The 22,257-nt window shown below is 31.3% G+C and overlaps 2 protein-coding genes across 3 annotated transcripts; both read left to right on the top strand.

The window, feature by feature from the left end:
- Positions 1 to 8,804: 8,804 nt before the first annotated feature.
- Positions 8,805 to 15,325, top strand: LOC133697469 (LEC14B homolog). 2 transcript variants are annotated; one of them, XM_062120033.1, is made up of 10 exons: positions 8,805 to 8,903; positions 9,356 to 9,841; positions 9,995 to 10,114; positions 10,849 to 10,926; positions 11,604 to 11,780; positions 12,594 to 12,671; positions 12,994 to 13,172; positions 14,014 to 14,172; positions 14,588 to 14,648; positions 14,760 to 15,325. In XM_062120033.1, the coding sequence occupies exons 2-10, from the start codon at positions 9,461 to 9,463 to the stop codon at positions 14,970 to 14,972; spliced, it is 1,446 nt and encodes a 481-aa protein (XP_061976017.1). In that variant the 5' UTR covers positions 8,805 to 8,903; positions 9,356 to 9,460; the 3' UTR covers positions 14,973 to 15,325. The 2 variants fall into 2 exon arrangements, with proteins under 2 accessions (XP_061976017.1, XP_061976016.1); XM_062120032.1 differs by having other exon boundaries at positions 8,807 to 8,998.
- A 563-nt stretch (positions 15,326 to 15,888) lies between these two features.
- Positions 15,889 to 16,599, top strand: LOC133696970 (uncharacterized). The gene is made up of 2 exons (XM_062119279.1): positions 15,889 to 16,170; positions 16,255 to 16,599. Exons 1-2 carry the CDS (start codon positions 16,020 to 16,022, stop codon positions 16,356 to 16,358), a joined length of 255 nt encoding a protein of 84 aa, XP_061975263.1. The 5' UTR covers positions 15,889 to 16,019; the 3' UTR covers positions 16,359 to 16,599.
- Positions 16,600 to 22,257: the final 5,658 nt, after the last annotated feature.

Raw genomic sequence — 22,257 nt, 5'->3', positions numbered from 1 at the left:
CTAAGTATAAATTTTTTTAGGAAATCTAATGGATTGGTATTGTTCCAATTTTATTATATTGAGAAAACTCTTAATAAATTTTTCAAAGGTGAAAATAGCATTATTAAAACATCAATTGATATAAGTGTACATTTGTTCAAGAACTAAGGTGAGGAAATAAACCAATTAGAATATTCTTGAATAATTGGAAGCCTAATGTATGTTATGAATTGCATAAGGCCTGATATTACTTACTTAGTTAGTAAATTGAATAGATTTATAAGTAATTCAAGTATGAATCATTGGAAGATAATAAAAAAAAGGTTCTCAAAGATCTAAGATATACTGTGGACTATGGGTTACAATATACTGGTTACCCAATAATTTTAGAAAGATATAATGATATTAATTGGATATCCAACATTAAAGATTTAAAATCCACAAATGGATATGTCTTCACATTTGGTGAAATAACTGTGTCATAAAAATACTCCAAACAAACATATATTGCTAAATTCATGATGAAATTAAAGTTTATTGATCTTGATAAAGTTAGAGAGAAAGCCAAATGAATTTAAAATTTCTTAGAGGATATTCCATGTTAGCCAAAATCAATGCTAACTATTTATGTCCATTATGATAGTCAATCAGCAATTGAAATGGTACAAAGTAGTATGTATAATGATAAATCTAGAAATATATGTTATAGATATAATATTATTAAATACTTGCTCTCGAATGAAATTATTTTCATTGACTATGTAAAGTTAAAGGAAAATATTGTGGACTTGTTAAAAGTTTGTTGAGAGAGTTTATATATAATTCATCGAGAGGAATAGGCGTAAAACCTTTAAAAGATAAAATAGTGTAATGATAGTAACCAAACCTAGTTGATTGGAGATCCCAAGATCCAAGTTGAAATGAAAAACTAAGTCATATAACATTTTTAGTACTAGGAAATTATTATTTCCTGCTTATTCCTATGATGAAATAAGTGTTAGTTACAACGTGATAAATAGTAAGATGAACTCTTAATGATTTTCATATCTTGGTACATCAAGTAGAGTATAACATAATACTTTTAATGAAAAATCACCTATATGAGTGAAAAATATGGTTGTTTTTTTTAGAATTTTAAGAAAAGCTGAATTCTTTAAAGGATTCATGATGAATCCAAGAGTTGTTCAGGGACTAAATGAACACAACGGTAAGAATCAAAATAAATCTATAGGTAGAGAACTATGTGAGTACTACTGTCTTGATTTACTATTTAGTCAAGTAAATCTGATAGTATTTCAGTAAGGAAGGTTCAAGGATAAAAATTACCTATCCTAATGCACTAATCTACCAAATTAATATCTCTTAATAAATCTTTGAGTTATTTTCAAACTGGCAAGATAATTTTCAATCATACGAGGGATTGTTGGAAACTTGTTTAATTAACATGATTAAAACAAATTATGGGTGAATGAGAAATTAATATTAAAGAATCCTTGGTTTTCTTAGATTTAATTCTTGGTTTATGGTGGCTAATCAAAGGTTAATAATTGTGAGAATTAATTCTTCAACATTTTAGATTTCAAAATTTAAAATAAAAAAGGGGTGAAGAAAGAGTTTCAAACTTAATTTTTTAAAAGTTTTTACATACTCTTCCTCACCTCATATTTTAGTGGTTTCTTCTCATTTTAAGTTTAGGTTTTCCATCCAAATCTAGAGTTTAGGTTCATCTTATTAAGAGATAATTAAATTTCATATTCTTTGGTTCAAATATCTTGTTTAGAAGTGCATATAAACTAAGGTGGTAGTGTTGGAGTCTTGGGAGGCATATTGCAAACATCTTAATTGCACAAATAAAGAGCAATAAAGTCTTATGGACAAAAAACTCATCATTGACAACAAAAAAAATTTTATTACTTTAAAATGCTTTAACAAATAAGTACCCTCCTTTGTTTTAATTTAAGTATATATATTTTTATTTTTAGGATGCTAAGACTTTGAATTAATAACAATTATAAATTTGGATAAATACTTAATATGCATGATAGTATTCTATTATTATATTTATGTTAAAAACATGCTTACCACAAGTTGTTATTTTACATACTTATAGATTTAAATTTGTATAAACTCTAGGCTTTTCTTGAAAACATTCTTATATTTGGCAAACCTTGTTATAATAAACCAAACACCATTGCTTAACAGTGTAATATATATTTACAAATTTTGATTTATGAAAGTATTTTTGTTGGAGAATAAATATGAGGGGACCATACTTTTAATTTGACTTCAAATATACTAATTAATCATGTTTTTTTTTTAAATAAAATTCTAACATGAATAACAAGTTCCATTACAAAAAAAGAAAAATTACTCATAACATCCTTTGTTTTGGTCCAAATTACGATTACTAGTTATAGTTTGAAAAATTATATTTTGCATCTTGAGTTTTATATGTGCGCTAACACTTAACATCATTCCTAAAAAAATCAACACAAAAATCTTATTATTTACATATTTGCAATTATTTTCTATTTAATGATTCTTATGTTAAATATTTCAGTTTTGTCATTGAATGAAAAAAAAAATCCTAGCTATTTTTGTCAAAATATCATTTCAACTCAATAGTTTAAGTTGTTAGAGAAGGTTTCAAGATATGATTTATATTATTCTCTAACACACCCCCTTAAATGAAAGCTCTTTGAGCTTGAAACTTCCACAGACTCATATTACCTTGTACTTATTTTTTATCAAATAAATAGAGATGGTAAGATTTGAACTCGTGACCGTTTGGTTATCAATATTCTGATATCATATTAAATAATTATTTTAACCCAATAGTTTAAACTATTAGATGAGATTCCAAGATATTATTTATATTATTATTTAATAATCTTCTTCCCTCAGTACCAAACCTAGCCGCCATATGATAGATTAACAAGAACATCAAGCAACCTAGACAATGCAGGTGATAATTGAGCTGGTGAGGGGTCTTCTTTTTCTGTTAAATCATGTCTTTGTTAAATGCCTAAATTCATGCTCAAACGGGAACCTCTTTGATCCTCTAGGTCAAGAGGTAAGCTCATTCACGAGAATTGTTACTTCAGCAATCCATATGATCTATAATTCTGTCCACATAGCAAGTGTAGATGCATCTGTAGCTCGTAAACATTTGTATCTTGGCATGAACCAGCTACTAGGGCTTTGAAATGGGAACAATTCTCTCTTATATGGCTTTGGTGATCTGGAGAGTTCTTTCTTTAATCAATGACCTTTCGCTTTCCACCATACTTGTTTTTTTTTTTATGCCATGAAAACGCTTCAATGCCTGATTTTCAAGCATTTTCTACAATAATTGATTTTTTTAGAAAGAAATTAAATTCCAGAGAGGGAGAGGGAAAAAAAAAGTAAGTAAAAGAAAGGAGTCGTCTTCATACCCTCTTTTTCTTGCTGAAATTTTTCGGGACAAAAAGAATTGAAGCATTGATGGAATCGAAAGCCATGGTTACTGCTAGCAAAATTTATGGATTTGAAAAGGCTCTAATTTGTTTTAATCGGGAGAGATAAGAATTTGTTTTCTAGAGAGACAAAAGAAGCTAATTTATGGATCTAAAAAACTTTAATATTTTCAGAAATTTTGTTTAACTGATATGTTATCTAAGTGGTGTTTGTGTTATACTATAAATTTAAATTTAAATTTAAAGCCTATTCAGGTTTTTTTAGTTTTTCTTCATGAGAGTAAGTTATTGATTTTTATTAAAAATAAATTGAAAAATATCAAAAATATCCTAACCGTTGGATCTAATAGTATTTAGTTTTGGACCTTTGATTTAATATGATACAATAGGGCTTACCACACTAGATTAAAACTCAAATCCATTTCAGCCCTTAAAACAATTTTCCTTTAGATCCTGTTGCGCCACGTCACCCGGTGTACCCAGCTCTCGGTACACCACGCCACACTCGATCAAACCTCAGCCCATCCGGATCGTCCGATCAACTTGCAGATCCAGCCAATCACAGCCGTAGGATCAGTTCAACCGCGATCCAATGGTTCATAGCCTTCAGTTGCACCGGTACACCATGCGCTCGTTCACACCGTAGTAAATCTCAGAGTCTCTCTCTCCTCTCACTGGCGATTCTCTCTCTCTCATTTGATTTCCCATTTCCGGCCGTTTGAAGCTTCAGAACCACCACAGAAAGGTTTCTAGCCTCCTATAAAGCAAAACCCCGGTCGTGCTGAGCGTTTTCACCTCCCCATCTGGCTGGAAAAAGGGCGCGATTTTCGTCGGCCACCGAAGCTTCAAACCGACGATTCTCCCTCTTCAGCCATCAACGACCATCGAGACCACCTTCATCAGAATCCTCGCCCGCAGATCTACCAGAACCAACCATTTTTTGGCCATAAATCTTGCCAGAAAATTTCACCGCTTCAACAGTAACTGCGCGTGGGCCACACGCGCCGCCAGTGGCATTTTCATAAATTTCGGAGAAATTCAAGGGTATTTCAGTATTTTGCCTATATAGTGGCACTCAGGTAATTTTTTTGGGTTCCTGATGGTATTTTTGATATTTTTGTATAGATAAATGCTTGTAAATTTTCTCGTATGCTAAAAAACAACAACAAAACAAAACCAAAAAATAAATATAAACGGAATAACGACACGAGTCCAACACCCATCTTATCATGTCATTGTTTGTGGGTCCAAAGCCCGATTCTCAAGTATGGTTATACCTATTTCTCAACAATATCAAAATAATTTTGTTTTCTAAATAAATATTGTTTGTCGACACGTCTCTTTTTTAGAAAATTAGAAAAGGACCAATGTCAAAAATTTAAAATACCAAATATGGATTATGTCTATTATTATTTCTTTTGGTAACTCAGACGTAACTCTCCTTTTTAGGGACAAACGTCAATATTTTAGACAAGTCTCCTAATTTTTAACGTGTCTCTTATTTTTAGGGACCAACGTTAACCATTTTTAAAGAAAAACAAATTGCAAATAAGCCCAAAATATAATAGCATTTGAATCAAATAAAAAACACACAAGTAAGGGTAACCTTTCTCTTGAAAGGATGTTTTAAGGGTGGTGTCTACCTTCCCTTAATCATAACTAACCCCGTACTCGAATCTCTCGGACCAGTGTCTAATTTGGGATTTCTAGTTCCCTCAAATTACTAGATGACGACTCCAATAAAATCTTTATTTCCCTCAATTGAGAAAAAAAACCCTTTTTGTTAAATAAAAAAAGAGTAGGAGTCGTCGCCTGACATCGTGTATCGACAATCATGATGAAATTTGACAGACACTACGAGGGTGTTTGGCAGTGTGGTAACGATTGCTTTTTAAATAACTTTTTATGCCAAAATACATACCAATGATGTTTTTTATTTTTAAAAAATCATTTTTGACATCAGCAAATCAAAACGATCCAAAACGTACAAACCATATTAAATTTTAGTAATAAATAAATAAATTTTTTTGGAACACGGTTTGCACCGCATTCCCAAACATGTTCTACATGTTAAGAGTGTGTTTGGTACCATGGTTGCTTCTGTGATTGTGGTTTTAAAAAAACAGTTTAATAAAAATCACTTTTGTTGAGATTTGTTTTTAAAATTGAAGTGTTTAGTTAAAACTGTAATTAAAATTGAGATTGAACAAAAAACAGTTTTGTATGTTTGGTTAATATGGTTTTTATATTGAGGTTTGATTGTGAAATTACTTAAAAGAACATGCATCCATGTATACATATGTGTGTGTGTGTGTGTGTGTGTATTATTGCAAAATATTGTTGATTTATAATTATGATTACATAACAAAATAAATAATCCTTGTACATTATGTTTTTCTTTTATTGTCTCATCAAATTATTTGAAATTCCATCGCGTATAAAATCCATACGTGAAGGTCTCTGCGATTCTTAACTATTTGAGTGAGCTACAATATCTGGTAAAAAGTCATTCGAAATAAAATTAGGATTACAATCATATTCGGCAAAAACCTCATCATCTTGCGATCTCTTTTTAATATAGCTATGTAATGCCATTGATGCAACTACAATATCAACTTGCATTTTATATAGATAAACAAACATGTTTTGCAAAATTCTCCACCTTTGTTTCCATACCCTAAAAGAATGCTCTATCACGTTAAATAGTGATGAGTGTGCACGATTAAACACGTCTTCCTGATCACTTGGCTGTTCACGACGGCTAAAATCTTGTAAATGATACCTCTCACCTTTATAGAGAACTAAATACCCATATTCATTATTGGGATATCCGGCATCAACCAAATAATATTTGCCTACAAATAAGAACAACATGCTAATTTTTTTCAATAACTAAAAAATAATATTATCTAACTTCAATTACCAGCTTTTCAATTTATATGAAATCACAAACTTCCAGTGGTTTTGGAAATTTTATACTACTACTGTTAATAGCCTCAAGAAAAAAAATACACGTATTGTGTGTAGTGCCTTTTCATCTTGGTCACACAAACATGAACTACATGTTGAAACTATAAGCAACCATGATATTGTGTCGGTACATCTTTTTTTTCAATAAATGGAATTTGTTTATCAGATGATATGCAGACACGAATATGTGTGCTATTAATTGCACTGACACAATTCTACAGAAAATAAATAATGTAAGTATTTAGAAACATTAATAAAATAATTGATATTCATTCAAAAAACATATAAAAAAATTGTTTTTCTTACCTTGAAATGTGACATATATCTTGGAATAATTGCAATTTCACTTGGGGTGCTGGTAAATTGTGGATCTACTAGTTTTATGACTTCTACAGTAAAGAAACATAATAACTTAAGGACTTCTTTTATATATTTACTAACAGTTTCATCTGAATGTTGAAATCTCTTCTGCATTTTCCTACTAGATGCCTTTACTACGCTTATAAATAGAAACATTATCACATTTTCAATAACATTTATATACTTTTTTTTTATTAATATTAGTGTACGGATCAACTTGCGTGTACTTCGACTAATTTTATGAGTTCTGAAATTAATGATCATGTAAGTCTTCAGACTCTAGTAATTCTAAGAATTGTGAGATTCGAACTACTAATTTCTAAAAAGTAAATTTAAAATCTTAATAGTTGAATTATATCCGCATAATTATTTATACTTTTTTTAATCCTAAAGTGTTGGTTGAACTGTCTGATTCAATTGTTTTAAAACTTTTAAAACCAAAATTAAACTACATCTTGTCATGTTTTTTCCCACCGTTACCAAATAATATCATTTCCTACCAGATTTTTGTTTTCTGAAAAATTGATTTAATTGTTTTTTTAAGTTGAATTTTCTTTTGTTTAGACATGGGAGAGAGTTTTAATAAGGGGTCATTGGGTCAAAAAGTGTTTTATAAGTACTTTACATGCTAATGACTCAGAAATGTAGACAGAAGAAAAAGTAAAGAAAACAGTAACACCAACAGTGGAAAGGTATTATAATTGGAAAGAACTAGATTAGTCGTTCTGTATCATGCCATGGGTCACATTAATTTTTTTTAATATAAAAAATAATAGTGTTTTAAAAAAAAAAATAAAAATTTAAAACTCAAGTTATTAATTAAATGAGTTTAATAAGCTTAACTAAATTAATAATTCTATTTTATAAAAAAACTAGTGATAATAAAAAACAACAATAACTAATAAAAAAAAATAAATGCTTGCTAATATTATAAAATATACGTAACGTTTCAAAGATTTTATTTGATAATAAAATAAAAATTAAATGAAAATAAAATAATCTTATAAAGATAAAAAATAAAGCTTAATCACTAGTAAATTAAACGCAAAAGGAAAAATTGAAAAAAAAATCAATTTTAAAAAAGAATAAAAAATATAATTGTAGTCAGCATGCGAAAGTCACAACTTGCTTACAGAGATAGGATAACCCCATACAAAAAAAACTCAATAAAATAATGGAGGTGTTGCACGAAAATAAAATAATGAAAGGTGAAATTAAAAAGAAAAATCAATAAAAACAACATTGAAAAAAAAGTCAAGTAAACCTATATTAACTCGACTAATTTGTGACCCGAGATATAAAATCAAGATAATCTTTTAGAAAAGGAAAGTAACAAAACTCAAGAAGTTGAAGATCCAATAATAAAACATTGAAAGTTGAAATTGTAAAAAAAAAAATCAGTTTTTAAAAATGAACCTAAAAAATAGACCAAATTCAAACCAAACTAATCTTTAAAATCTGTGACTCGATTTATGAGACTGGATTACCTAATAAAAAAAAAACCCGAAAAAATCATGAAACAAAACTTGTAATCATCAAAAATTAAAAAACAAATCAAATAATAATTACAAGAATGAAGATCAAGTCTAATATAAAATTAAATGAAATAAAAGTATTAGAGGCGAAATTGAAAAATAAAATAAATTAAAAAAAGAATTAAAAAATAAAAAAAAAATAAGGATCAAATATAATACAAAAATTAAATGAAAAAAATAAAATAAAAGATATAATTGAAAAAAAAATAAAAGAATAAAAAAAATAACGATGAAATGTACTATTAATATTAAATGAAATAAGTTAAAAGATCATTTTCCCCCTATTTTGCAATTCTTGGCTTGCCCATTGGAGGGTAAAATTGTTATTATATTGTAACAATTCATAGTAAAATGATTCTTTGATAGGAGAGGGACTCAATCCATCAAATTAGTAGGAGAAGGGCTAAATTCAACCAAATTGATAAAGTACAGGGACCACAACCTCTAATTAACCTGACCTAAAACTGGCATGTCGTTTATGCGTATGGGGTGACATAAACAATGTATCCTTGCATATAAAGCAACGTTGACGTGTTCCTTCATCTACCAGTTTAACTGGTAACTAGGTGCCCTTGTGCTTCAATTTCCATGCTGCCTGGCAACAGTACTGCTCAGCACTTACAGAGCCAACAACATATATCTAAATTCACACTTCCTACTTACTTGTTTAATAGTTCTTTCACTCTATCTCAAAGAAGTGTACTTTTCTTCTTCTTCTTGATTTTATTTTATTTTTCTTGATTTTATTTTTATTTTCTTTAACATATTGTTTGATTGATTGCCAATATGAAGTGAGAATGTTAGGATCAGTTCATTACCTCGATTTCTTTCAGTTTCTCTTCTTTTTCTTTCAATCAAGTTTGTATTTTATGAATGCTCTGATTCTAAATTATCTTAATCTGTTTGCTTTGAAATGGAGAGAATTTGAAAATTAGAGTCTTTTCTAGCCTCTGGTTATCGAATTTACATAGTTTGATGGCTAGATACTCATTGGATTCTTCGAATAATGGAGAAACCTTTTTTCATTTCTCTTGCTTTTATTGTTCTGTTTCGCAGGATTTGATGCTGTTTATGCCGATAACAATTAGCTTCATTGAGTTTCAGTATCCATGGCTGTAAATTAGAAGTGGGTTATTAAAGGAATTGAAAAATAAGGATAACATGAGTAGGACACGCAAGAGTAGTAATTTATGTGATGATAAAATTGCTGGCAAGGGATCCTCTACAAGTCAAGGACCCAATGAGGTTTCTGATTATCTTGATCATGAGATTGCTCAACTCACAAAGCTCAGGTCACGGCCTCATGAACTTTTGAGCAGGGACGTGCCTGGCAGGTCGAGGCTGCCCGTCTCAACTATGAGAATGCTGGTTGGTCGAGAGGGTAATTATTCCGGAAGAGGGAGATTCTCATCTGCAGATAGTCGTCATGTTTTAAGTCGATATTTGCCTGTACATGGTCCTTGCACGGTGGACCAATTGAATAGTCGGACTTATGTTTCTCAGTTTTCATATGATGGAACTCTTTTTGTTGCTGGATGCCAGGTAACATGAGGGGGGGGGGGGGGGGGGGGCTATCAATAAAGTAATTACTCTTGAGCAAGCATGACGCTTCATAAAGATTTGGTGATTCTTAAATTAACGGGAGTGTCTGTATTGTTGTTTTTTAAGTCAGTATATACGTTTCTTTTGCCACAGGGAAGCCACATTAGGATATATAATGTGGATAAGGGATGGAAAATTCAGAAGGACATTTTAGCCAAGAGTTTAAGATGGACAATTACCGATACATGTCTTTCGCCCAATCAGCGCTACCTTGTAAGTTTCTGATGACTCTAGTTGAAAAAAAAGTGGATATATTACTGAGATAGAAGGTCAATTATTATAGTATAGTTCAGTGCATTAATGCAAGTTCTCTGGGCTTAGTGGAGGACTTCTTCTTTGGTGGATCACGTCTTTTTAATACCAAACATAAATTTTCTTCAGGGTCTGTCTTTGTTTCCTGTCTTAATTTTGTAGCTCTCATCTTGTTCAACATACAGGTTGGTGGATTATCCGCCTGCCCATTTCTTGATTGCTCTCATGTGCTGCCGTTGTGCTTGTGTGCGTGTGCGTGTGTGTGTGTGTGAGAATGTGTGGTCATCTCTCTATGCATTTTCTTATTCAATCTCTGTGTGCTGGATTGTGTGGATGCCTTTTTTGGATCATTATGGACACGGCTCAAGTGCTCCCTTGTAATTTTTTATAGTTGCAGCCTTAAACAAGGTTTACTTGGTTGTTTTAGGTCTTATATCTTTTTGGTTTTCTATGATGAGTCAATTTGTCTAATGTCATACTGCAACTTAGTCCATCTTTGGATCCGGGCTCATTGTGGGCCAGCATAATTTTATCAAGTGTGTAGAGCTCATCCTTGTTCCCGAGTGTAACTATGCCACTTTTCACTGGAGATAAACTGATCTGTAGACTTGACATGCAATACAATTTAATTTTATAACATGGATGAAGTGCTTTTTCATTGTTGATTTCATTAACCTTTAATGTTAATCGTGCAGGTGTATGCTAGTTTGTCACCTGTTGTCCATATTGTGGATATTGGATCTGCTGCAACAGAGTCACTAGCAAATGTAACGGTATGTCTGCCACAAGTCATACTTGTTTGTGGATTTTCTCCATAGTTCCTATAATATGCGGGTGTTTGATCAAAGGCTAATATCTTTTCAGCTTCTGTCATAGTAGCTTTATTTTTGCGGAACCATGCCTTTAAACTGTCATCTTGGAATTACTGTGTTGTCTAGCTGTTATCAATGGTGATAGATGGGAATTTTTTTATTCCCTGCTAGGATGTCTATTTAATTTACCCATTGATTGTATTGCATGCTCTCCCCATGGATTGTGGTTCTGTATGATGTGCATTGTTCTGTGTGTTATAGGGCACCATTGTCTGGCTAGATGATATTTATCATTGTGAGTTAGTCCTTGTTCTTGGTGAGGGGCCCTGTTATCATGACTATTAAAAATCAGGTTATGGTCATAATGCTTGTGATCATCCAATTCGGTAAGTAAGATGTTCATTGGACTAAACCACTTTGCGCTACAGAGAGGCAATCCTGCACCTTGAGCTATGGCTTACTCAGTTGTCCTCTTATAGACAGCCAGTTTTTTTCTTTGGAAATTCAATGATTATAACTCGGTCCTACTTTTGTTTCTTCATCATTTTTAGTGCCACAAGGTGATCAATTAATATTTTCATAAATCTTACAAAGCAAATGGCCATTGGTTTCATTCACATCAAAATTTCTACGTGCAGGAAATTCATAATGGTTTGGATTTTTCTGTTGATTACGATGATTATGATGAATTTGGGATCTTCTCTGTGAAGTTTTCAACTGATGGGCGAGAGCTTGTAGCTGCAAGTAGTGATAATTCAATATATATTTATGATCTTGAAGCAAATACCTGCAGTCTCCGAGTTCCTGCACATAAGGTATCATATTTGTACATTATAGGATTTTGAAATTTAGTGGGGTCATTGAAAGTTAGAATCTGTTGCTTGTTTGGAATTGGTTGATGAGGTGCAAGTTACAGCTAGACAATCTGTAAGCAACTTTCCTCTTGTATTACTACTCGGTAGTTTTAGTTTGTATACATAAATGCTGCTAAATTGTCTATCTGATTCCTTTGAAACTGAAATTGCAGACCCTTGCCTGCCTATTGACCAGTAAATTTATTTGCTTTGTAAAAGACAATATCTTGTTTCATTCTCAATTTTAATTGTTAGAGAAATTAGTTGTATGGCATATTCATCAGTCCATATTTTAGAGTAAGAAGGCAGCAGGCCAAGACTGTTACTTTTCACACATGGGTTCTAAAGAAGTTTAAACTAAATCATACAAGTGAAATTGTTTTTCTTTCCTGCTCAAAAGTTGATGCTTTGTATTCTTTTTCTTAATTGTTGTCTTTCTCCCCTTCTTTATCATTTCCCTTCCCTGAATGCAGGGTGGGTCTATATTTGAGTGAAATACAGAACTAAATCATCAAGTGTATAATTATTTTTCTTTCCTGCTCAAAAGTCGATGCTTTGTATTCTTGTTCATACTTGCTCTCTTTATCCCCTTCTTTACCATTTCCCTTCTCTGAATTTCAGTGAAATACAGCGAACATCTGTGAACTTTTTTCTTGGCAAGAGTGATTAAAATGAAGATGTTAACACAGTATATTCTTAAATTTTTTGGGCTCCCTCTCAAGCAGGTTTTGGTATTTTGGATATATCATGATCTGATTTGTGTTGCTCTTGCAGTCTGATGTCAACACAGTATGTTTTGCGGATGAAGCTGGCCATCTCTTGTATTCTGGAAGTGATGATAACCTCTGTAAGGTGAAAGCTATTCTTTAGCCTTTAAAGATTTAGGTCATCTTGTTCCATAGTGCTACCCAATATTCATTCTGGTTTAAACAGTTTGCAGATGCCTCACTGTAGGTTGAACAGAATTTTTATTACTGGTGCCTTGACAGTTACTTTGTGCTAGTATTGTCAGTTTGTTACAAGCTATATAAAGCTAACATGAACCAGGCCAGTTTAAATAAATAATGATGCCTTTTCACGCTTGCTGAAATTTAACATGGCACTGACTTTGCATCTCTTAATTGGTTGCTTTAATGAAGGAACTTTCATTTGTCTTTTACTTTAATTTCTGCAGGTGTGGGATAGGCGTTGCTTTATCTCAAAAGGAAAAGCAGCAGGGGTCTTGATGGGACATCTAGAAGGCATTACATTCATAGACAGCCGTGGAGATGGGCGTTATTTTATTTCTAATGGAAAGGATCAGACTACCAAACTATGGGATATTCGAAAGATGTCCTCTAATGCTAAAGAGTAGTAATGTTACTGCTTCCTCCCCCTTTCACCCCATGCAAACTTGCACACACTCATTCCCTAGATGTTTACTTACATGGTTTTTAATTGCTTTCCTCTAAGTTTATATTACCATGCTATAAGTTTGAATCATTCTTGTTAGGAGTTGATCATTTTAATTTCTTATTCCATGTGACGAACTTGTAGTTAGTACTTTCTGTTGGTGGATGAAGCTTGGGTGGAGCCAAGTGGACTCAGATTGATGCTAACAGTTTTCAAGTTGTATGCCTTGTTCAATTTATTGTACATGGCTTGTATTGTGTCTTTAACAGACAACGATTTTCTATTTTGCTTATTCTGCTTAGCGTATACCTGAAACTGTCAAATCTGGGTTTGGAGATAGGACGGAAGACATTTACTCTTACAATATGTCATCTCAAGGGTGTAGCATCCTCCAACTTGGCTTTGGAGGCCTCGCTCCACATCTTTTTATAAATTGTTTGCAGAATGAATAAACTTTTTCAAAAGTTTGGATTTGCAGATAAAGGCAAATGGACTTTTTGATGATGAATTAACATGTTAAAGGTTTGGGGTGGGGGGTTGGGGATACACATTTCTAATTTAAATTGCTTCATGCACCTGTGTATTGTAGATCTGGGGTAGGGGGTGGGCATACACATTTCTAATTTAAAAATTTCTTCCCGCACCTGTGTATTTTCAAAGCTGGTTTGAGTTTACAGTGTGAAAAGACAGAATTACGTGCTTAACCCACCAAATTTTGGAAAGGATCTGATTTACTTGTACCAGAACTGATTGATGCTCTCCTGAAATCAATTTTGCTACTGACTTGCCTCTTTTCAAACAGCACTCCAAGGCTTAGAGATTCTGACTGGGATTATAGATGGATGGAGTACCCACCCCATGCCAAAATCTTGAAGCATCCTCGTGACCAGTCTGTGACCACTTACAGAGGTCATTCAATCTTGCGCACTCTCATTCGCTGTTACTTCTCTCCAGAATATAGGTACTAGTCAGTTGTTGAAATGCATTTTTTGTCTTGAATTTCCTGTAAAGCCAGGCTTCATGTTGGTCAAAGGATTGACCCAGGGTGTTATTCTTTCTGGTTATCTGGTTTTACTGTCCAGACTACCCTAAATTTAGTTTCTCAGAAACACAAAATAACTTGATGTTTTACTACCTAGTTGTGGCAGTTGAAAGTTTTCCATCTGTAACAGATTTTACTGTGTCAGTATTCAGTTAAGTTAGATAAAATTTGTCTGATGAAATTGGCTTCTAGGTAGAATTGGACTGGACCTACCACGCACACTGCCTGCTCAACAGCTTGTCTGGTTTAGGGCTTTGCTTTGTCATGATTATATTTTGTTTGTGGTATTGATGATTGCAAGGGCTTCACCAATTTGATTATTCTCTTGTTGCAGCACTGGCCAGAAGTACATTTACACTGGATCTAGTGACTGTTCTGTTTATATTTACGATCTGGTATGTTTGTGATATTAGCTCTCTACTTCAAAATCAACATCTTATTTCTCTGGCAATGCTTCAATTAGTAGTTGATGCAGAGAAATGAGGGAAGTTTGTTATTGTTTGTAGGTAAGTGGAGCCCTAGTTGCAACACTCGATCATCATGAAGGTCTTGTAAGAGATTGTAGCTGGCATCCTTTGTACCCTATGATAATCAGCTCTTCTTGGGATGGTGTCATTGCCAGATGGGAATTTCCTGGCAGTGGTGAAGCCCCTACTCCTGGCAGTGGTGAAGCCCCTACTCCGGTGAGACGAAGGTCAAGTCTGAGGCGGGATCTCTAGGAAGACCACTCGCAGTTGATTGTTCCATGCATGATTTTTGCTACTTTTTGTGATGCATGGCTTTGTGTTAGTCAAGGTCACTCACGAGGTCACTGCTTCAAAACGAAATAAAACGCAGTTGGTGAAGGTAAAAACAACAGGATGTTTCCTGTTCTGTGCCATTAATACGGCCTGTATATATGTAGGCCTTGTGACAACAAGCTGTGCTTCATCACATTGTTCCTGGTTACAAACTGCATTATAATCCTGTAGCCTTCACTTTCTGTAATCATACTGACACTCGTCTTCGGAAAAGAAGCTGCTCCCATGCGTGGGAGAATAAAGTGAATGAGTTACATGCTGCTTTGTTGAAATCTCTGGGTTTGTAGTTGGAAATATTTTGAGAACCACATTATAACTTATTTTAGTGTTAAAATAAAATAACAATAATAATAATAGTAATAATAATAATAACCTCAATCTGAAAAAAAAATGAAATTGTTTTTATAAGAAAATGAATTTATTAAATAGTGTTTGATTATTATTCTAGTAACAGTTGAATAAAGAAGACTTGTCTATAATTTCTGTTTTAAAAATAAATAAAGTTATTTTAGGATAGATTTATTATTATTGTTTTATATCCAGTTGGCTGAAGAAGGGATATAATTAAACAAATTGGTCATACAAATCCCAATAGATAAGGAGCAAACACTGTTATTACATAACCCCTGAAAGGTAACTAAATTAATTAGATTTTGAACTTACTTTTTAATAGTTATGTATTTAATTATTTTTAAATTTATTAAAAATTTATATAATTATTAATTTTAAAACTCGTGAAATTATTTATACATACAAACTAATTTAAATACTCTTAATAATAATAATAATAAAAACTGTTATCACGGAGTTTCTTCTTTTAAAAAATACAGTACACGCGCGGATCATCTACAACTTCAGCTTTCACACTCACACACGCTGACACTGCTCCAGTCGTTCTATTTAGCGCTCAGAAACCAAAACCACCCGACAAAACCTCTCTTCTCTCCCTCTAAGAATACTTAAGAAATGGCATCACCGACAACAAGAGTGACATTTCGGCTAGTGGTGGCGATTCTAGTAGTAACGCTCGTCCTCTTCTACGCCGGCCGCCCTCTCTACTGGAAAATCTCCGCCACTGTTCAAGAGATCCGCGAGAACAAGCGCACCGTCAAACAAGGTCAGCCAGCCACCAAGCAGCTCTTTCATTAAATTAATTTGATTGAATGAATCTGTTAATTGAGACATCTGTGTTACGTTACAGGCATTTCTCAGTTTGTTTACGAAGCGCAGAAATCGGTTGGCTGGTTTCACGACGAGTCCGATTCTGGAGCCCGCGAGAACAGGAGAGCGAGGTCACTCTTTTAATTTAAGCTTTTTAGGTTATTATTATCATCTGAAAGCTTTTTAAAATAAATTGCTTGGTTTGAGTGGATCCGCTTCTTTGTTTGCTCTTGTTGTAGTATCAGTAACTGTAATCCAAGGATTTTATTAAAATGATAGCCAAACATGTACCCCAATTTATTTATTTATTTTCTATTTTGTTGTCCTGAATTTTATCGGTAAGGAAAAAAAAATACATCAGTAAAATTAATATTGTTCTTTTTTATATTATTATTATTATTATTATTATTATTATTATTATTAAGATTTATTACATTGATCAATTGTTCAAAAGCATGCTTTAGTGCTAATAATAGCCAGAACTCTATCAACTCTTCATATCCGTCCTCCATTAAAGCCTTGTTTCAAAAATATTTTTAAAAAATTTTAAAAGTTTTTTAATTTTAAATTAATTTTTTAGTATTTTTATATTGTTTTAATATTCTAATATAAAAAATAAATATAAAAATATTATTTTAATATATCTTTAAATAAAAAAACATTTTAAAAATTAAAACCTTTTAAAAATTAAAATCTCAATATTGGAGCACTCTTCTCTCTTCTTGATAGCTCTTTACTAATTGCAAGTATGTCAAGGCCATCACCAACATTTTGGCACCTCATCAATTGGAGTCTTGTATTCATGCTTACTGTGTCAATTATTTTAAGAAAATTATGGAGACAACGTGTTAAAGTTGTCTCAAATCTCAATCTGACTGTATATGCTATGTTATGAGTGCTTGTTAATACGGCTTGGGAAAATACTAGTCCTCTTAACTGTATATGCTATGTTATGAGTGAGATTTTAAATCAATTTATAAGAAATAAGTTGATGTGTTTTTATGTATTATGATTTCTTCTAGTTGTGGGATGAAAAGATGTTTATGTTTAATAAAATAAATTAAAAAGATATAAGAATTGATATATTAAAAAAGAGTTGTGAATACTAATTAAATATTAAAATAGAGAAAGCAAATCTTATACTAGTTATTATTTTTATTTTATATGTTTTATTTATTTTATTTTAAAGGCTAATTGTTGTTGCTAATAACAAAAGATTTTTTATTTTTATAAATATATCATGTGTTATATAATTAATTTATATAAAATATAAAAGAAAAATTGGAGACAAATTAAAATAACCTCTTCAAAAGAATTATGAAACTAATTTTTTTTTCCAAAAAAATCAATCACTTTTTAAAGAAATAAAGCTAAACCAAACAATTTTAAAAATAAAAGGTAAGGCATTAATCAATATTTAATTACAAAAAGTCAATGCAAAGAAAAAATACACAAAAAGTGGTTATGTGCTAATGGACTTGACAAGTTAGGTTCACATGCTTAGTATTTATTAAAAAAACCAAATGCACTTGGGATTGGAAACCCAAGGTATTTTTTTTAAAAAAATTCTTAGAAGTAGAGAGTGGATAATATAACCTCTCAAACTAAAATCTAATATTCTTAATGATTTTTCTCTTCTCAGGTTATTGAATCTCTCTCTTCTTCTTGAAAAACAATTAGTTATAGTTTTTTCAACAAAAGTCCATAAACAAAAACCTCTCACGTTGTTGGAATCTCTCTTTTCTTGAAAAACAATTAGTTATATTTTTTCAAAAGCTCAAAAAAAAAAAAATTTCAAATTAAAGCTTAGAAAGAACCCTAATTTTTTTAATATTTTTCAATTATTGGTGAAAGGAACTTGATTCCAAGCAAAACATATTAATACTCATTTTCCGAGAAAATTCAAATATTTTCTGGGAAAATCTCTATATAATCTTTTTGATTCTCTATAAATCCACCTCTTATCAAGTACTTGTAGAAAAATTTATAAAATCTTTGAATATTCGATTAAGATCGCAGCACCAACACTAATCTGATGACAACAATGATGATTATGCTTGCCCTTTTGAGCCTGGGAGTGAATTCACAGGCCAACATTACTTTTGTAAATTACAAAGAACAACCTCTGTCTTAAGAGAAAGAAAGAGACCCCTTTGCTTATTGAGTAGTGAAAAATGATAGTATAGAGAAAAAGTTGATTGGTAAACTTTACCAATTAACAACATAGGATGTTTGCAACATTTTGTCTCTATATACGAAATTCAAAATTCTTGACCAAGCCCCTCTCTTTTTTTAGCTTAGATTAAGGGCTTAAACTCATTCCAGTGAGGCTTCAAACCTAGACATGATCTCCTTTTATGGCCAGTCTTGGCTAGTACTAGAGACTATTCTTTCCTTACTCAATGACTCATTTGACCATTTATCTTGATATATTTGGTTTATAGATAATTTATCTAAGGGGTTGGTCGGTCAAGACAATCGCTTGGTGTGTTTAGAAATAAAGCTTCAACTTTATTGTTATGCTTGCCAATGCTAAGGCCTTCTTCTTTACCTTTAGGCATCTAGTATTAACATAATAAAGAGTTTTTCTAGTGTAATAAATTGACTTTTATATCTCATCCTCCTCCCTAACTAGGACGATGTTAATGGTCGAGTCTGCCACCCCCAAAATAGAAAAAATCAATTCTCACCTACTTTGAGCTGAGATATAACTTTTGAAGACAAGTGTACCTTGAAATATTTAAAAGTCTTTTGTCATTTTGGAGTCCATTGGCATTGGGAGTGGTTAGTGTTTTTTAATGTTTTGAAAAGTGGCATATAATTTTCTCTTAGGTGGGAAATAAATTTGTTGAAAGCAACCAATTTTCTGATGAGTCTCTATACATCTTTCACATATTATGGAGGTTTCATGTCTAAGATGGCTTAAACCTTCTCGAGATTAGGTGTTATCCTTTTGTTATTGACCATAAATCTCAAAAACTTTCCCCCCTTAATAACAAAGGTACATTTGGTTCAATTCAATTTTCATCCAATATTGGCGAAGAATATAAAAGACCTCTTATAGATTTGGAAGTGGTGTTCAAAAGTCATGCTCTTTATTAGTATATCATTCATATAAACTTTCATGTCCTTAACCAATTTGTCTTTGAATTATTGATTCACCATCCTTTAAGAAGTGGCTTTTGTATTCTTATGCTTAAAAGACATGACCTTATAACAAAGTTTTCCCATATCATCATGAAAGACATCTTTTTTATTGTCTTTAAGGTACATAGAAATTTGATGGTATCCTAAGCTAGCATCTGAAGAGCTCGTCGTGGAGTCTACTTTGTCAACTTTTGATAAGAGAAAATTATCCTTTTGAAAAGCATTGTTGAGGTTGATGAAATCACTTATCCATTCTCTATTTACCTTCTTCACCACGATTATATTGATAAGCCATTTAAAGTATATCACCTCCCAAATGAAACCTATTCCTATGAGTTTATCCATCTTCTTAAATAATCTTTTTTACTAATTTATTCTAGTGAATATGAAGAAAAAAGGTTCACATTCAACTTATGAATGACCACGCTAGGTTGACATTTGACATATATAGGGGCTCGAATGAGAAATTATCTCTTTGGATTTTTAGGAGCTTTGTCAGGTTTTTTTTTTTCCTACTTGGGATCATATCATTCTCTTAGAGGTTGACTTTTTGTAATTTTTATATCACTTTGATACATGTTTCCTTTCTTTTTTTCATTAACCCTTTTCATGTCCACCATTAAGGCCTATTTTCCTTGAAGACAAATAGATATGCACCTACTTAATGTTATTTGATTTCTTCCATTTCTTTATAAAAAATCACATGGTTAAGTACAACATGTTGATGACAATGCTGCTTTCATGGAGGAATGGTTTTTCAGTGATGACATTATAGACCAAATATATCTTCATCATCATAAAAGTCTATTGGAGAGTTATGTACTTATAAAATGTATTAATGGTGACAAGTATCTCAATGACACCCATGCATTTTTTTTCTATTCCAATCAATAGCTTCTTGACTAAGGTCAACCTAATGTTGTCTATAATTATTTTACTCATTACCTTTTAAGAGAGATTGTTCATTGCATTTTTAGTCAAGGTTGTCAATTCTGTTTCGATAGGTGTTTTGTTTTTTCAATTGAAATGGAATGTTTCAGTTTCGAAATGTTTCGATGTGTCATTTCGGGATTGTACTGTTTATATATATATATATATATATATATATATATATATATATATATATATATAGTTGTCTGTCTCTATTTTACTCATTACCTTTTAAGAGAGATTGTTCATTGCATTTTTAGTCAAGGTTGTCAATTCTGTTTCGATAGGTGTTTTGTTTTTTCAATTAAAATGGAATGTTTTAGTTTTGGAATGTTTCGGTGTGTCATTTCAGGGTTATACTGTTTTATATATATATATATATATATATATATATATATAAATTCAACAAACAAAATTCAAATTGAAGATAAATTAATTATAAATTATGCAATACAAACTCAATGTCAAACAAATATAATTTTAAAATATTTCTAAATGGTCAAGATTAAATAGATCTTTAACTTAAAGTAATTCAACTTAAATAAAATATCAAGATATTATGAAAGTAAAATGTTTTAACAAGAATATTTTAAATATAAAGTTAGATCAATGCTATCATGACTAATGAGATCTAAAGCATCCATTGTTTTGCTTAAATTCCTATAAAATATAAACATGAAAAAAACATAAATACAAATTATATATATATTAGTGATAAATCTAATTTTAAAAAGTTAATATCATTATTAATGAAAATAGTAATAATAATTTTCAATATTATTATTAATATCATTGTTATTGAAAATAGTAATGAAAAAAAGCTTTTATACTTGGGTAGTTTAATTAATTAAATTGAACTAGGTTTAATTTGATTTAATGGCTTTTCAAGGCCGAAATGGAATATATGAAATGAAGCCGGAACATTCTGGTCTAAATTTAGCCGAAAAACCTTGAATGGATCGAGATTTGAAATGAGATGAAAATTGTTCTGTTTTGTTTTGTTTTTTGAATTAATAAGAAATGTTTCAGTAATTTCAAATGAAACAGAATAAAATTGACAATCTTGCTTTTAGCACCCATCAAAATTCAATGCACTTGGAGCTTAAAGAGGTTGGTATTGATCATCATGATGCATCTTCATGGATGAAAACCACCCCTTCCTCATCTTTTAAAGTCAACATAATTGGTTCGTTGAAACAACTACGACCTACTTTTTATAAGCTCTTTTCTCCACACTAGAATATCATCCTACTAAAAGCTCGTCTAGGATCTTATTGATCTTAGCCAATGCCTCATTATTTGCATTAACATTTTCCCTTTATTTTTGTGTTGGGTATTATTTTTTATAAACTATTGAAAATGGCGCCCTTGAATTTTTATAGGTAAGTCGTCCATAAGTCTTTTTAAAAGAAATGAAGGAGATGACAACATGCATCTATCCCTTTAATTAAAAAAATAAATAAATTAGGGTTAGTTGTAAGGGTTTAGAGACCTGCTACATGTGGGCCGTGTTGGGTTGACCCTTAGCTCTCTCTCTCTTTTTTTCCAGTTTTTTCTTTTTTTTACCCTTAAAAAAAACTACCAGATTCATTTACTCTATTTTTTACATGGTTCTTAGATATTATTATAAATTTTTATTTGAATTTTAATAATCTTTTTTCAATTATTATGTATCTAAAATTGTTTATGAAAATTCGATTGAAATCAATGTTTTTATTATTAAGAAATTTAAATATATTTTGAACATAATTTTATTAATTTTTTATCTTTTGATTACATAAAATATGGACATATTATTTTGTTTTGACTTAGATTTAACAATCATAAATTTGTTTTTTCAACATAAATAATGATTGCAGTTAAAAACATTATATTGATTACGATAAACAGGAAATACAGTAATAGAAAAATTTATTCTCAAAAAAATTTTCAAAACAACTATATTTTCAGGGTTAATGTCTATACC

The sequence above is a fragment of the Populus nigra genome, chromosome 6 (genome assembly GCF_951802175.1).
Source record: "Populus nigra chromosome 6, ddPopNigr1.1, whole genome shotgun sequence".
Taxonomy (NCBI): Eukaryota; Viridiplantae; Streptophyta; class Magnoliopsida; order Malpighiales; family Salicaceae; genus Populus; species Populus nigra.
The sequence above is the reverse complement of the archived record's forward strand: the minus strand, read 5'-3'. Positions and strand labels throughout refer to the sequence as shown.